We start from the raw sequence: 15,670 nt of genomic DNA, 5'->3' as shown, positions 1-15,670 counted from the left end.
TACATGCATCTGACGAAGTGGGTATTCACCCACGAAAGCTCATGCTCCAAAACATCTGTTAGTCTATAAGGTGCCACAGGATTCTCTGCTGCTTTTACAGATCCAGACTAACACAGCTACCGCTCTGATAATGGATAATTTAGAAACTCATGACATCTGTGAAAACACTTTGAGCAATTGACCCTTAATCATTCTTCTTGAAGATTTAACAGCCCTCAGATTCTCTTCATATTAGAAACAGAGCTGCCCATGGAAGATATGAAATAGTATGGCTTTGAGTATCCTATTTTGTCAAGTGCCAACTACATCTTTCCAAAATTACATCCTGGTATAATGTTACCTTAAACTTACCCATCAATTCTGCCATTGACAAGATAAAGACAGAGGAATACAGATCAGAGAAGTGAAATACACCTTCTTAGCCAAACATGCAGGTATGTCCTTGTTTCCATAGCTGGCTTTACATAAAACACCAGGTTCATTTAGTTATTTATCACTATATGTATGTGATAACGAAGGAATAGTGATTATTGCCGAGTTCTAACAATAGGTCTGGGCGCTTTGTGTATTTCATGTCACTCAAAACCATCGATGTCTCTTTATTTAAAACAATGATAGCTCACAACACAAATTAAAATAGCTGGGAGGGGAGGATTCCTTTTGTACAGTGACTAGTGCTGGTCTGAGCGGTGGAGAGGGCCACAGTGAGGATGAGGCTCAGAGAATTGTGCAAGCCTTGCAATCTGAGGCTGATTGCACCTCCAAATTCATGGCTATTTCTCTGTTGTGTCTTTATTCCATTGGAAGTGTATTTCTTTCTGCTTCCTGCTGCAGTGTTTCTGGGCCTCATTTATCTTTGGGTTGGTATAATGGCACTGTAGAGGCATCTCAAGCCCTTTGTTATTCAGGGATTGGGGTAGCCCATGGCATATGCCAGGATGTCATTGATAGCTGTGCTAGTTTGCCCATCTGCAGGTGGCACAGAATTCCTGGACATAGATCACATTGACCATATCTTGTCCTGGTCTTGAGAAGTCTCCTTCCCTTGCCCACCTCCATCATGCAACCTGCCTGAGTTGAAATTTTCATTGCAATAGGGGTTCCTATAGCGATAGCACAGAGCTGTCTCTACTCCTGGTATACAGTTCTCCTATGTCATCAGTAAAGCCTGTGTGGGCTTTACACCTGCCCTACAGCCTAGCTGGGTGAAAAAGGTGATAGGGTGATATAAATCAGGCCCTACCAGTGCAATCCTATTGATTTCAGCAGAATTACTCTTGATTTATACCAGATTAAATGATCTCAGAATCAGACCCATCATATTTATTACACAATATTTATAGCAACTGGAACAAGGTGACATTCTAATCATTAATACTCCTAAAGAATGCAAAAAGCAAACTTCGCATCCAGAAAAAAGGAATAAATGGGGCAGTCTACTTATGTGACATCAGCTTTTATAAAAGCAGCAAAGAGTCCTGTGGCACCTTATAGACTAATAGACATATTGGAGCATGAGCTTTTGTGGGTGAATACCCACTTCGTTGTTGGGTATTCACCCATGAAAGCTCATGCTCCAATACAACTGTTAGTCTATAAGGTACCACAGGACTCTTTGCGGCTTTTACAGATCCAGACTAACACAGCTACCCCTCTGATCCATAATCAGCTTTTGTGTAAGTCTGGCGAAAGTGAGCAATGGAACTAGTTGTAATGCACTCCCAATAATGATTAACTGTGAGGCAGCCTTTATCTCATCATGCCTTGTAATCTAGAAAGCTAGCAAAACCAAGCCCACAGAATTGCTTGCAATGAAGTGCGAGTGAGGTTTGCTCAACTGATTACCTCTGAAGACTTCCAAATGGCTTTAAGAGTAATGCCGGTGACTTCAAATTCTCCACTTGTATTTGTGCCGTGTGCTCAAATTATCCCCATGTTGATCTTTTAGTGATGGGGCAGAAAGTAGGCCGTCTTCCGGTTTGAACTGATTTCCTTTTGATCTTGGTTTTCCCATTGTAGTGAGGGATGTCAGAGCTCAGTGGCAATGATGAAATGGTTAAAAATGTAAATGGCTGGAGAATGATGGTGGTGGTGGGGAGGGAGGGAGTTAAAATCTTTTTTTAAGCTTCCAGGACATAAATAATTTGTAAGTAACTAATGTCAGTGCTGCTTGTATTTAGAAAAAAAGAAAGAAAGAAAGAAAGAAAGAAAGCTTGATTGATTTGCCTCTCCAGTCTAGTTTTACCTATCTAATGCCACAACGATCACAATGGTGTAAAAACATGACGTGAGCAATATCATTTAACCAATGAACACAGTGGGCTGGATTCTTAAACCAACCAGAGATTCCCCCTGGAGACTTCCACTTGTGCAGGACAAATCAAAGCCTTCTATAACACTGTGCCATTGCCATAGCCTTTGTATAAGGGAAGAGAGGGGTCAGGTTACAGGGATTATAGGTGAGAGTCAGCTTGAACTCCACAAGGCCTGATCCCCTTCCAGTTTAAACTGCAGCGCTTACACCAGTGGCAAAAGTTAGTCACTCACCTGTGCTCTAACTTCTGCCAACACTGAGTGGCTGGGTATTAGGGAACAGCAGCCAGCCCCATGTAGCCATCACTGTCTCAGACATAGTGGAGAATGGAATTCAGAGAAGAGCAGTGCAGCTTCAGAGCCAAACTTGCAAGTACTTCACTGAATAATTCCATTCTGGCTGTCACTAGCCAGTATTTTACAGTGAGGATAATTTGTTTCTGTCAAAATACCATCCATTTAGAGCCTGATCGAAAGCCAATAGAATTTTTTCTGTTGGGTTCAATGGGGTTTGGATAAGGCTTTTGGAATGGAGCTGAACAGCCTGCCTTCCCGTCTTCCTTAGTTTTGCCATTGAATCCCATGGCATCCTACAGCAACCACTCTAGACTGAGATTAAATGAAGCTTTTAAGTCTGTAGTTGCCACTGTTTTTCCCATTGAAAAACCAATGAGAGCACCTTGAATGGAACTCTAAGTAACAAATGTTTAGGAGAATCCTTGTAACTATTATCATTTCATTGTGGCCTGCACAATTGCTCCATGGCAACCCAGAGCTCCTAATGACTCAGGCAGAGGACACTGATTGCCACCAGTGCAGGTGTGAGGTGTGTGAGCGAAGAGATATTGTTTCCAGTATGGAGACCAACACCAGCCTTGCCACACTCATTTAGCTGCCTTTGCTAACACTAACTTTCTGAATGAAACACCCTTTGAGATACTGCTGCGGCTGTTCTGACAAAGATGAAAAGGTTGAACACAGCACAGACTGATCTCGAAGGAGATTTTCTGTCTGTTGATAACCCAAAGGCATGCACAGAAAATTGATCCATTTTGTTTCTTTATTCCTCCATCCCAAAGTACAAATGCTTTGGTGTTCTTCATCTGGTGCGGCCCGGAGATTGCCAGTGCCTCCCCATGTGCACCCAAGCTTGGCATTTCATGCTGTCCTTTCAGTTGTGCAGGACTTGACATTAACATGGCAGCTCATCCATCACTGCCTCCGCATGCTGTCAGCAATCCATTTAATCTCACTTGTAATTTTCCAAGGGAAGCTTGCAAAAGCCACAAACAGAATTTTAATGCTGTAAAAAGCTATTTGGAGCCAGGAAATATTTCCTTTCATTGTGAGGTCATGCCACGCAAACATTCCCCACGTTCAGCTTAGCTTCCTTTACTTTAGGAGACCGCACATCTACAGCTACTTTAGGAGACAGCACATCTACATCTACTTTAGGAGACCACGCATCTAGACCCCACCAGCAGCTATGTACTCAGACACCCCAAATGGGTCATATTCTTTGCTAATGTGACTGGTGAGGCAGTGGCAAGCTCAGCTTTCTGACCCCAACCTCTACAGCCTACCCCTCCAACTGTCTCTTCAGCTGAATCCTGTTCTTCAGCTGCCCAAGCTCACTATCCCATCCAACTCTATGGCTGCTTCCATAAGGCCTGATTCAATCCCAGTTTAAATCAATAGAAACACTCGTACACACTTCACCCAAATGGAATTTGGATCAGGCCCATGGAGCCTTCAACAGCCCTTCACCTTAACTCCCTCCTTCTAGCCATTGTCCCACACATACTCCTCCAGGCTCCAGTGTGCCATTATTTAAAAAGAGTGAACAGGATAACCTAGGTAATTATAGGCCTGTCAGTGTGACATGGATCCCAGGCAAGATAAAAAAAGTGGCTGATTTGGGATATGATTAATAAAGAATTAAAGGAGGAAATATAATTAATGCCAATTAACATGCATTTATGGAAAATAAATCTATTAAACTAACCTGATTTTTTTTATGAGATCACAAGTTTGGTTGATAAAGGGAATAGTGGAGGTAATATAATTTGAGTGTGTCTACACTACAATTATAAACTCACAGCTGGCACAGGCTCACAAGCTGAAACATGGAGATATACCTATCTCATAGAGCTGGAAGGGGCCCTGAATGTCCAGCTCCCTGCCTTCACTAGCAGGACCAAGTACTGATTTTGTCCCAGATCCTAAGTGGCCCCCTCAAAGACTGAACTCACAATCCTGGGTTTAGTAGGCCAGGGCTCAGAGCTATCCCTCCTGTTTAATTGCAGTGCAGACATTTGGGCTAGAAGTGGAACCCAGGTTCTTGGCCCCTGAAAGGTGGAATGGTCCCAGCCTGAGCCCGGATGTCTACACTCAATTACACACACCCTTAGCCCGAGCCCCATGAGCCTGAGTAAGCTGGCATGGGCCCGACACAGATTTCTGATTGCAGCATAGACATGTGTTTAGAGATCTGTCAGGCATTTGACTTGGTACTTCATGACATTTTGATTTAAAAAAAAAACTAGAATGATATACAATTAAGATAGCACATTTGAATGGATTACAAGTTGTCTATCTGATAGGTTTCAACATGTAATTGAAAATGGAGACTCATCATCAGGCGAGTAACACAAAAGTTGGGAGACTAGTAAATAATGAAGAGGAGGACAGCTCACTAATACAGAATGATCTAGATTTCTTGGTAAGCAGGGCTCAAGCAAAACAATGTGTGTTTTAATATGTTTTAATATGTTAAAACAATGTATGTTTTAACACATATTAAATATGTGTATTTAATAATACTGTAAATGTATACATCTGGGAACAAAGGAAGTAGGCCATACTTACATGATGAGGGACTCTATCCTGGGAAGCAGTAACTCTGAAAAAGGTTTAAGAATCATGGTGGATAATGAGCTAAACATGAGCTCCCAGTGCAATGGTGTGGCCAAAAGGGCTAATGAGGAGTAGAGAGGTTATTTTACTTCTGTATTTGGAACTGGTGTGACTGCTGCTGGAGTGTCCAGTTCTAGTGTCCACAATTCAAGATGAGTGTTGATAAATTTGAGAGGGTTCAGAGAAAAGCCATGAGAATGATTAAACTATTAAAAAACTTGCCTTACAGTGATAGACTGAAAGAGCTCAATCTTTTTAGCTTTACAAACAGAAAGATAAGGGGCAACTTGATTACAGTAGAAGTACCTACATAGGGAAAAAATTATTTAATAATAGACTCTTCACTCTAGCACAGAAAAATGAATTTTTCAGATTATCAAGATCCAATGGCTGGAAGTTGAAGCTAGAAAAATTCAGACTGGAAATAAGGTGTACATTTTTAACAGTGAGAGTGATTAACTATTGGAAGAATTAAGCAAGAATTGTGATGAATTCTCCATTACTGACCATTTTTTAAAAACTAAGATTGGATGTTTTTTATATGCTTTAGGAATCAATTTGGGAAAGTTTGACTGATTGTATAGGAAGTCAGACTAGATGATCACAGTTGTCCCTTCTGGCTTTGGAATCTATAAATCTGTAAATTTCATCAGCTACAGCACAAGTCTCCACCCATACTTTCTCCAGTATGATCAGGACTTTTCTCTGGCAAATCATAACAAGTTTATCAACCAAATAGTGTACCCTCCCTAGAGGAGTTACAAGCGCCATCTCCCAGGGAACATATTCTGCAATTTTCTCCCTTCCCAACAGCTCAGGGCTGCCTCCAGTAAATTCCAGATCTACATTCTAGGATTCCCATACTCCCATGATATGGGTCTCCAGGCAATTGTGAGATGTTAATAAGCCTTTGGTTAGCACTGACCTGGGCTGGATTTGATCTCTCAATGGAGTCACTACCCCTGAAATTAGATGCACACAGGGCTGATGGTTGCAGCCATGTCGAGCCCCAGTGCATTTATTCTGAGCTTTATACTGCATTACTAATCTTCGGAACCATCCAATCCCATGACTGATTTATTTAAAAAAAAATTCTTGCACTTTTCCTCTGCACATTGCTGGGAGTTTAAAATTTCATTAGCAATCAGATAATTATAAATTAATTTACTATATAGATATTCTAGAGTTATTATGCTTAGACTTTCCATTTGAAGATCCTGTTTTCAGTTACTTCTAACTTTGCCAGCTGGGCTGAAGTTTTCCAGGTTGGGAGTCTGCCTCAGACTTGCGAAGTTTCAGTAAAAACAGTTCAGCAGTGCCCGAGTATGAGATAAGGGGGAAATGCCACGTGTTGCCAATTTTGAAAATTTTTAACCATTTGTTGTGAAGCTTTAGCACCTCCATGATTTGAAGCAGGGACATGAAATTTGGTCGGGGGTCATGCTGGAGTCAAAGAACTGACGTTTTGCTCTCTCTCTGAAAATCCAATCAAATTTGTGCAAGTTATAAACTAGTGAAACTAGCTGCACTGGGTTTATTAGAGACCTCCAACAAAATTCTCCAAACAATCTGTCTGTACTGAGTATGCACCACCCCTACTGAACTCCATGCTAACTATACTGAGCATGCACCATCCCCACAGAGATTATTAAGCATGCTCCATTCTCGGCTAAGCACGTCTTTTCCTGCCATTGTTCCTTTTGTTTGGTGGGAACTTCTGTGGTGTCAGACAGCAGAACAAAGAGAAGAGAGACTCTCTCTCATAGAATCATAAAATATCAGGGCTGGAAGGGACCTCAGGAGGTCATCTAGTCCAACCCTCTGCTCAAAGCAGGACCAATCTCCAGTCTCTCCTGTGCTGTCAATGGACCCCAGGCAGGAGAAAGTATGAGGGAAGTGAGGAGAAGGGCACAGAAAGACTATGAAGGGGATAGGGGCAGGGACAGAGGAGTGGAGTGGAATGGACTAGGCATTTTCCAAGGTTGAATGCTTGACTTTGAAACCTTAACATTTTTTTCACATTGTTGTTTTAGGGATTTTAAAGATTATTATTTTATGTAATAGATAACAACTTCAATAAAATTACAGCTCTGTTTATGGGTTTGCTCAGAATTGCAGCACCTTTAAAAAAGTGAATTCCTCCTCCAGAAGAACAAGGCACAATGACAGAATGATTAAAAAGTACAAAACAGATCATAAGAGTCTTCTATTCACACAGTCAATTTCTCAGTGGTGCCCATTAGATACATGGAATCATGCATTTTGCTTACACAGCTGCCCTGAGAAAAGCAAGGAGCATATTGCTCCCATCTCCTTTTGTAGAAGGTGAGCAATTATAGCAGTCTTAAAGTGGTAACACTCTTTCTTGATGTCACTGAGTATCATTTAGAGCAGCATACAATTGACTTGCTTACCTTTACAATATTTGTAATCACTTTAAGATTAAAGCAATGTATAATCCTGCTAATGCTTCAGATTACTGGGATGAACATAGGGGTATCTGGGTAACTTTTTATGGCCTGTTTCAAGTCGGGGGTCTGATTAGGTGATCTGTTGGCCCTTTCTGACCTTAAACTCTATGGATGAATATGAAAATCAGCAACTCTCCGAAAAAAAGTATATGTATGGATGTGATAGCTACACACTAGTTTCCAGGCTGGATCAGTATAATGGTCCATCTAGTCCATTGTCCTGTTTCTGACAGTGATCAGCACCAAATGCTTCAGAGGAAGGTGCAAAAAGCCCAAGATAGGAAAATGATGAAATAACCGGCTCATAAAGATAGTTTCCTTCTAATGCTAGCCAGTAACTGGTTTACTTATACCCTGAAGCGTGAGGTTATGTCTCTAATAAATGTGACTGGAACACTGGCTCAGTGTGACTGGACTGGAGGAAAAATGGCTTAGCCCTGAGGTACTCAAAGGCAATTAGTATTTCCCACACCCTAGGATTTAGTTGGATATTGATAGGGATCTCACACAGCCCTGGTTTTAAACTTATTTGAATAAATCCTGATATTTAAATACAACTAAATATTAAAAATAGGACCCCTGGCCCTGAATTTGAATTCAGTTCTGAAGGTTTACCCTTAGTACTCAACCGGTTTGCATGCTGGTCTGGGGCTTAGGAAACCTAGCTCCACATCTCTACCCTTCTGCAGATTTCCTGGGTGATGGAAGCCATAGACATATAGAATACTTATATTTAGACAGCTTGTGGGACAGTCTGTGATGCATCCTAGTCCTAATCTGTTAGTATGCTTGGCTGTTAACCAAAAGATTGGTGGTTCATATCCATCTAAGGGTGGAGCTCCACCTGGAACTGGGGCACCACTGAGCCCTGTGACCCACCAGTCTGGGCTCCCTCTCACACTGTACTGTTGTGACAAGCTGCAAAGTCCTTCAAGCTTGCACATTCACCAGCATTTCCACAGGTAGGGACACACCCAGCTGCAGTTACATGAGGCACTCTAACCAGCAGCCTCCCAGTCTAGGACCCCAGAGCAGTACTGTCCTGCCCTGTATCAGAGGGGTACTCATGTTAGTCTGCATCTGTAAAAGCAGCAAAGAGTCCTGTGGCACCTTATAGACTAACAGATGTATTGGAGCATGAGCTTTCGTGGGTGAATACCCACTTTGTCGGATGCATGTCATGGGTATTCACCCATGAAAACTCATGATCCAATACATCTATTAGTCTATAAAGTGCCACAGGACTCTTTGCTGCTTGTTCTTCCCTGGTTAAATCTGGCCAGTAGTTGGGTTTAATACCCAGTCCACCTCTCCCTCAGTGTGAAGAGGACCATGCACACTTGTGGAAACCAAACTGAGATTTTTCCCAGAAACCTTAGTCAAACACACACTGGTTTGGATTAAAACATAAAATAAGGTTAGTAATTAAAAAAAAATGTTGTAAATGATTACAAGTGATAACAAACAGATCAAAGCAGAATACCTAGTAAATAAACAAAAATGCAATCTGATCTTAACATATTAGGACAGGATATAAATTAGCATATTCTCACCCTGAGTGCTAAACAGGCTGGCAGATTCTTAAGACACAAGCTGCTTTTGCTTTGCAAATTGGGTTTCCCAGGTTTTCACATACAGGCTAGAAATCTCTTTAGCCTGGGACCATCACTTCACCCAGTTCAGTCTTTGTTCCACAGATGTCTTCAGGTGTGTTGTTGTAGGGAGAGTGAGGTACCATCATGACGTCATTTCCCCCTTTCATATCTTCTTCTCACTTGCTGGAAAGCTCTTTTGCTTTGACCTGGGTCAAACCGTTCCCATTGTGTAGTGCTCTCTCTGGGAGATTTTATTGTACACGATTCTTGGGGCAATTCTTGTGCTTGTGTGTATTTCCTCAATAAGCCATTAACATTATTTGGTCTTGTTACTGTTGTATCTGAAAGGCTGCTTTTGGGTGTTTTCAACCTCACAACATGTTTCAGTAACACATACCTAGCCAAACTTCATAAATTCACATACAACGATAACACATACAATCCAATAAGATATTAATGTCTAGACGATCAGAACTCTTAGAATGATACCTCACAAGGCATACTTTGCCCAAAACACATCCTAATTATATGACAGTGGTGAATAAGGGCTACCAGGGAGTCACACTCCTGTGATACACAAGTCAGACTAGATGATCTAAGGCTCCCTTCTGGCCTCAAACTTTATTAACCTGTTCTTGTTAATGGCCTTTTTTTTTTTTAGGTCTCGACTGAAGAAGGCATGAGCTTGGCGAGAGAGTATTCGTGCTCCTTCTTTGAGACCTCAGCTGCCCTGCGCTTCTACATTGATGATGTCTTTCATGGACTCGTGCGGGAAATACGCAGAAAAGAGTCCTCGCTGCCCCTGACAGAGAAGAAGATGAAGAGGAAGGACAGCCTGTGGCAGATGCTGAAAGGATCTTTGAAGAAGAAAAGGGAAAGCACAACCTGATGGCACTTTCCAGTTGGCCACTTTTAAGGAGCTGATCACAGTCATCTGTAGCAATTCCTAAGGCAGCATTTACACAGCATCTTTAGGGCCCAGTTCTGGAGTCCTTTCTCTGCTTTCATTCAGTCCTTGTGCAGGAATAACTTCTATGAGACCCAATCTATGGTTGCCCAGTGGCCCCTTAATCCCAACATAGCCAATGCAGAAGTAACCACATAGAAGTCAGTTACCCTCCCCCTCACTCTTGGCACTCTAGGCCCTCTTGTGTAATGTACAGAGGCAGTGGAGTGAACATTGTACCTTTCCCTGCATGATCCCCCAGCAAGGGGTATTCAAGGTCATCAAGGGTAGGAAAGATTATTTTACGTATGGAGCAATTCTCCAAAAAGGGCCATTAATGTACCCACCATACACACCCAAATCATATATCATTTGAAAGCTTATTTTATGTACATTTGGATGAATTATGAGGTTGAGCTTTCACATGGTGCCGTAAGCAGGTAGGCATGGTGAAATAATGGTACCCCAAATAAAAAGTGTCATGTTGTACATAGTTCCTAAAACATTGCAACCTGACTATAACTACAGTTTTTACTGTTCATGCTAATTTCAATAGCTTAGTGCGGGGTTCATTGCTAAAGGCTACAAAACAGCAATCTATTAAAATATTTTTATTGGTTTTCCACGGTCAATTATTTTTTTTTTAGACCTGATTAAGTTGTTCAGCATGTGGCCAAAATGCCGAATATCAACATTTTGCAATAAACTAACATGAAATGTTTTCACATCACAGATTCTTAATTGTCAAAGTATCTCACAAGTGATTATAATAGTTGTCAATATTTTCAGTTGAAATTTGCAACCTGATCAATCTCCCATAGAAGGTTGTGCACCATTAGCAGTAGATTGCATGCCCATAATTTGTCCCGCCTAGTGAGTAGATAGAAATGTATGTGAATTCTTAATATAATACTTCTGCATTTGTAAGCTTTTATACATAAGGAGTAGCATCTAGTCTGCCTGGTAGAAGGTTTTAATTTGTAATTGTCTATGTTTGCAGCACTAGCTTTTGAAAAAATCTAGAAACTAGCTTTTTAATTCAATAACACTTATGCACAGGCTGTTATTAGTGTTAGAGATGACATTACACTGCTTCATACTGGATTTCAATCAAAGTGCTCAATCAGCAAAAATGGCAATTTTGATATTAACATATAGATCTAGTTTATACACAACGCAGCACAAATCTGTATATTTGTACAAAATAAAAAAAATATGTTAGTGGGGGTGGTCATGCTAAGAATATGCTTTGGGAATTTTACCTCTACAGGGAAGTTACAGTATGCAAAGACTTGGAGGATACAAACCCCTTAAAAGAAAGACTCCACAAATTTTTTTAAATGTGTTATTTGTCAAGAAAAATCAAAAGAATGCAAAATTGTCAAAAGCCGCCAGTACTGGACAGAATTCTGTGATGTTGGCAGCAGAAGGCAGGAGAGATTAATAGTATTGGCAGCTACTGGATTAATTCCCTATTTTAGATGATGTGCCACCAACACTCTATAACAGAGGTTGCTTTCAGAAATACATATGCAAGTTAAATTTGGCACGTCAGAGTTGTATTGAACCCAGGATAGAAAACAGACTCTGAATCTGATCAGAAAGCATCACATTCACCTGCTTCCATAGCCACCAGAGCTAGTACATCCTCCACTGCTTTACCCAGTTGTGTTGTTTGCTTGAGAAAAACACAGAAGAAAGACAGGAAACTTCATAAAGTGGAAACATTTGAGAGAGCAGCTAATCTAGCAAAGGCAAGACTTCAAAGGGGATGATTACATGTTGTGCAGAATATCTGTGGAAGAATTGTTTGCTAAGAATGGAGTTTATCACTCAACATGCCATTCTTCTTACTTCACTAAAATAAATCTTAAAGTAAAACCCCTTAGTTACACTGCAACAATGCAGTCACCTTATGAAATCACATTGTATCAGCTGTTTGAAGCGAGACTAGAGATAATAATCTTATGAATAACAAGAAGGCTGTCAAGCTGCTACAAAGTTACATAACCCTATTTCCCTCAGATGTAGAAACTGCAAGTTACTCCAGAAGCAAATTACAACCAACATTAGAAAAACACCACGGTTCTGCAATTTCATTCCATGAACAGCATGGACTGGGCAAGTCTACCATTGTTCTATTCAGCACAATAACATTAGCTGATGCTATCCAAGATGCTAGCAATCTGAAGCAGGAACTTAAGTTATCCAAATGTCTCATGGATGGTCTTTTGGCAAGTAACCCCGGTGAACAGCTTTCAAATGAATAAGTGGTTTTGTATAATGCCACTTCAATCCTTCCATCTGAAATTAACTAAAAGAAATCTTCTGAATATTATCCAAAACCAGGTGATTGCAGTTAACAGAGGTCTGCTTCTTTTGTGCCCCAGTTGGTGCAGGAATTTGTCCTTTGGTTAATAGATAAAGAGACATATAGTTCAGACAGCAATGAATATCATCCTTCAGAAGACATTCAAAGAAGGTAACTGTCAATTTTGGAGAGCATGGTATTAACAGTTCCAAAATTATTACACTTTTGCACATAAGCTTTGCTGCACAGTTACACCATGAGTTTGGATTTCACAATTTAAGTGACATACTACACCTTCATGGATGCTACCTCAGTTACGTTGAGCCGAGGCAATTCATCACTAGTGCTGCAAAAACTGAAGTAGGAAGACTTCACGGAGGCATGCTCATTCCAGTTGGAATTGTCCCATTTCATTCTGATAGAAATCTCATCCATGAAGGAGAACATAATATATACATCAGCACAGAGATCATTCATGGAAAGGCTAGAGTGGGTTTTCAAAAATAATCTGCAGATAGTCCAGGATCACAAGAAATATCACAGAAGTTTAGGAAAGAAAAGTCACTTACTCTCCCTGAGCAATCAGAGCATGCAGTGTGCAGCATTTGAAAAATTTAGAACTTGTCCAGAACTTACTTGCCATGAAAAAGTACTTGAGAAAATAAACTCTCGTCATCTGTATATAAATGCTTTCCAAGATTTCTCCTGGTATTTTTCAAGATTATAATCTTGTGACATCCTGCCAATAGGAAAGGACACTGATATTGTTCACACTCAGATGATTCTATTTTAGACTGGTTCCAACCACAATCTTGCAACAAAGAACACATACACAGCAGTTGCATATGTACCTATTGTGGATGCCAAACCAGCTGATAAGGCCAGTCTATCCTACAATGCTGAAACATAAGGAAATGTCAGGAGCTTTAGGATAGCAGCATGCTGTTCAGAGCATGGATCAGCAGCTGTATGTTGTTGCTCAGACAATGAAATAGACTCTCACAAATGGATTTTGGACCAATGTAATTTACCTGGGTGGTTTTCATAGCTGTTTTATTGCACGTATTGGGAAATTTTGTGGAGACACAGGATGGCTAGACCTTCTTGTTGATTCTGATGTATGTGCAACTTGTACTGCAGAGAAAATGGCTGCTGATAAGCAATTAAGCCATGTTCTATATGTCCTGACTCTAGCATTTGAGGCTATGAGTGCTCTGGAACTTTATTCATTTGTTAAACGGTGTCAGCAGGGAGCAGGTACTCTAATAGTTCCAGCAATTTTCTGGTAAATGTTGACAGACACAAGAGGTGTTTGAGTCTGAAGACATTGGGTCCTTAAAACAGGTCATTAAAGAGTTTGATGATGCTGTAACTCAGCATTTACAACCACTACTGGAGGAATTTCAGACATGGGGGTATGCTGAGTCTCCTCCATTCAAGTTCTGTGTTCATTTTCTCCAGGTTATGTAGATCCTACTTCTAAATGTCGATGCAGAGCAAGACAGTGAATGGAAACATCACAGTATGGCATGATTACATACATCTTTAGTGCAAACAGGCCCACCAGTCTACATTTGTGATGGTTTAAATCTCCATGAAGAGGTACACTATGCCTTTAGACCCGGGGAATTTGCTGTCTGTCAGAGTCCTGGTTCTTTCAATGGAATTTGAAGTGACATGGAAACAGAGAAAACTGTCATCAAAGACTCAAGATGGCGACAGTGGAATTGTAGGCCTGCCAAGAAAGAAGCCAGCCCTTGCCAAATGGACCCTCACAAGAGATGTCCTAAGTGAATATGCAAAAGCTATGAGATTAAGAAGTAACATAACAAGTAGCAGAGGAGACAAAGTCCACAAACAAGCCTTTACCTCAGCTGTCATACACAGATAGCTAAGGGTTAATGTTTCTTTTACCTGTAAAGGGTTAACAAAGGGAACCAAACACTTGACCAGAGGACCAATCAGAAAACAAGAGTTTTCAAATCTCAAGGGAGGGAAGTTTTTGGGGTGGGTCCTTGTGTCCTTTGTCTCGTTCTGTTGCTCTCTCAGCTCTGAGAGTGATCTTTCTATCTCCAGGCTTTCTAATCTTCTGTTTCCCAGTTGTAAGTACAGGTATAAGACAATATAGGTTTTTATATTGTTTTTGTATTTACATGTGTGTAGTTTGCTGGAATGTTTTAAATTGTATTTCTTTTTGGATAATTCATTTTTTTCATTTTTTTTTCTTTTAAGCCAATAACCCTGTATATTCTCACCTTGATACAGAGACCATTTTTATGTCTTTTTCTTTCTTTTTATAGAAAGCTTTCTTTTTAAGACCGTTTGATTTTTTTCTCTGGTTAAGACTAATGAATGAAGGGAGGGGGAAATCTCTTTGTGTTAGAGTTACTAAGCTTGAATTTGTATAGCCTCTGGGTGAGGAGGGAGAGACACTTGATCTCTCGGTGTTTGTGTTTCAAGGAATTGAAGCAAGGTAATCTCCTAGAGTACCCAGGGCAGGAAGATCTGGGAGGAGGAAAAGAGAGGGAAGGGAAGTGGGTTATTTCCCTTTGTTGTGAGACTCAGGGCATCTGAGTCTTGGGGGTCCCCCAGGGAAGGTTTTGGGGAGACCAGAGTGAGCCAGACACTGGAATTTCTGGCTGGTAGCAGCGCTATCAGATCTAAGCTGGTAATTAAGCTTGGAGGTTCATGCAGGCACCCACTTTTTCGACGCTAAAGTTCAGAATTGGGACTTATGCTTTATGACATCAGCACTGAAAAGGGATTAAAAGCATGTTACAGTTCTTACCAGCCATGTCATCAACAATACAGCAAACCCATTTTACATGAATTATACCCAGAAATGCTTATCAACATGTCTACTGGACTACACGTAATATCAGATGTACAAAAATCTATTGAAAATAGCCAATGTTGATGAAGAATAGATGGAGAGATCTGAGAGATGCATTTGATTCTGATGGGACATGTAGCTTCTTCAGCCCAGTCAAGAAATCCGGGATCCAAACATTTTTTGACAAGACAAAAAAGACCAAATTTAAGTCTGGCAAGAGAGGGACAATCACAGTGGCTATGAGGTCAGAAACTGTTTTTGACTAAGACTTGTTCTTAGCAAGAT

At 40.7% G+C, this 15,670-nt stretch overlaps 1 protein-coding gene across 1 annotated transcript in view; it reads left to right on the top strand.

The window, feature by feature from the left end:
* Window positions 1-10,198, top strand: part of RIT2 (Ras like without CAAX 2) — a 269,115-nt gene extending 258,917 nt beyond the window's left edge. The window contains exon 5 of the mRNA XM_075066825.1: window positions 9,957-10,198. Within this exon, the coding sequence (XP_074922926.1) occupies window positions 9,957-10,184 (228 nt within the window). The 3' untranslated portion in view covers window positions 10,185-10,198. The remainder of the gene's footprint in view (window positions 1-9,956) is intronic.
* Window positions 10,199-15,670: the final 5,472 nt, after the last annotated feature.

This window comes from Chelonoidis abingdonii, chromosome 6, assembly GCF_003597395.2.
Source record: "Chelonoidis abingdonii isolate Lonesome George chromosome 6, CheloAbing_2.0, whole genome shotgun sequence".
NCBI lineage: Eukaryota > Metazoa > Chordata > Testudines > Testudinidae > Chelonoidis > Chelonoidis abingdonii.
Note: the sequence above shows the minus strand (reverse complement) of the source record. Positions and strands in the feature narration are given on the sequence as shown.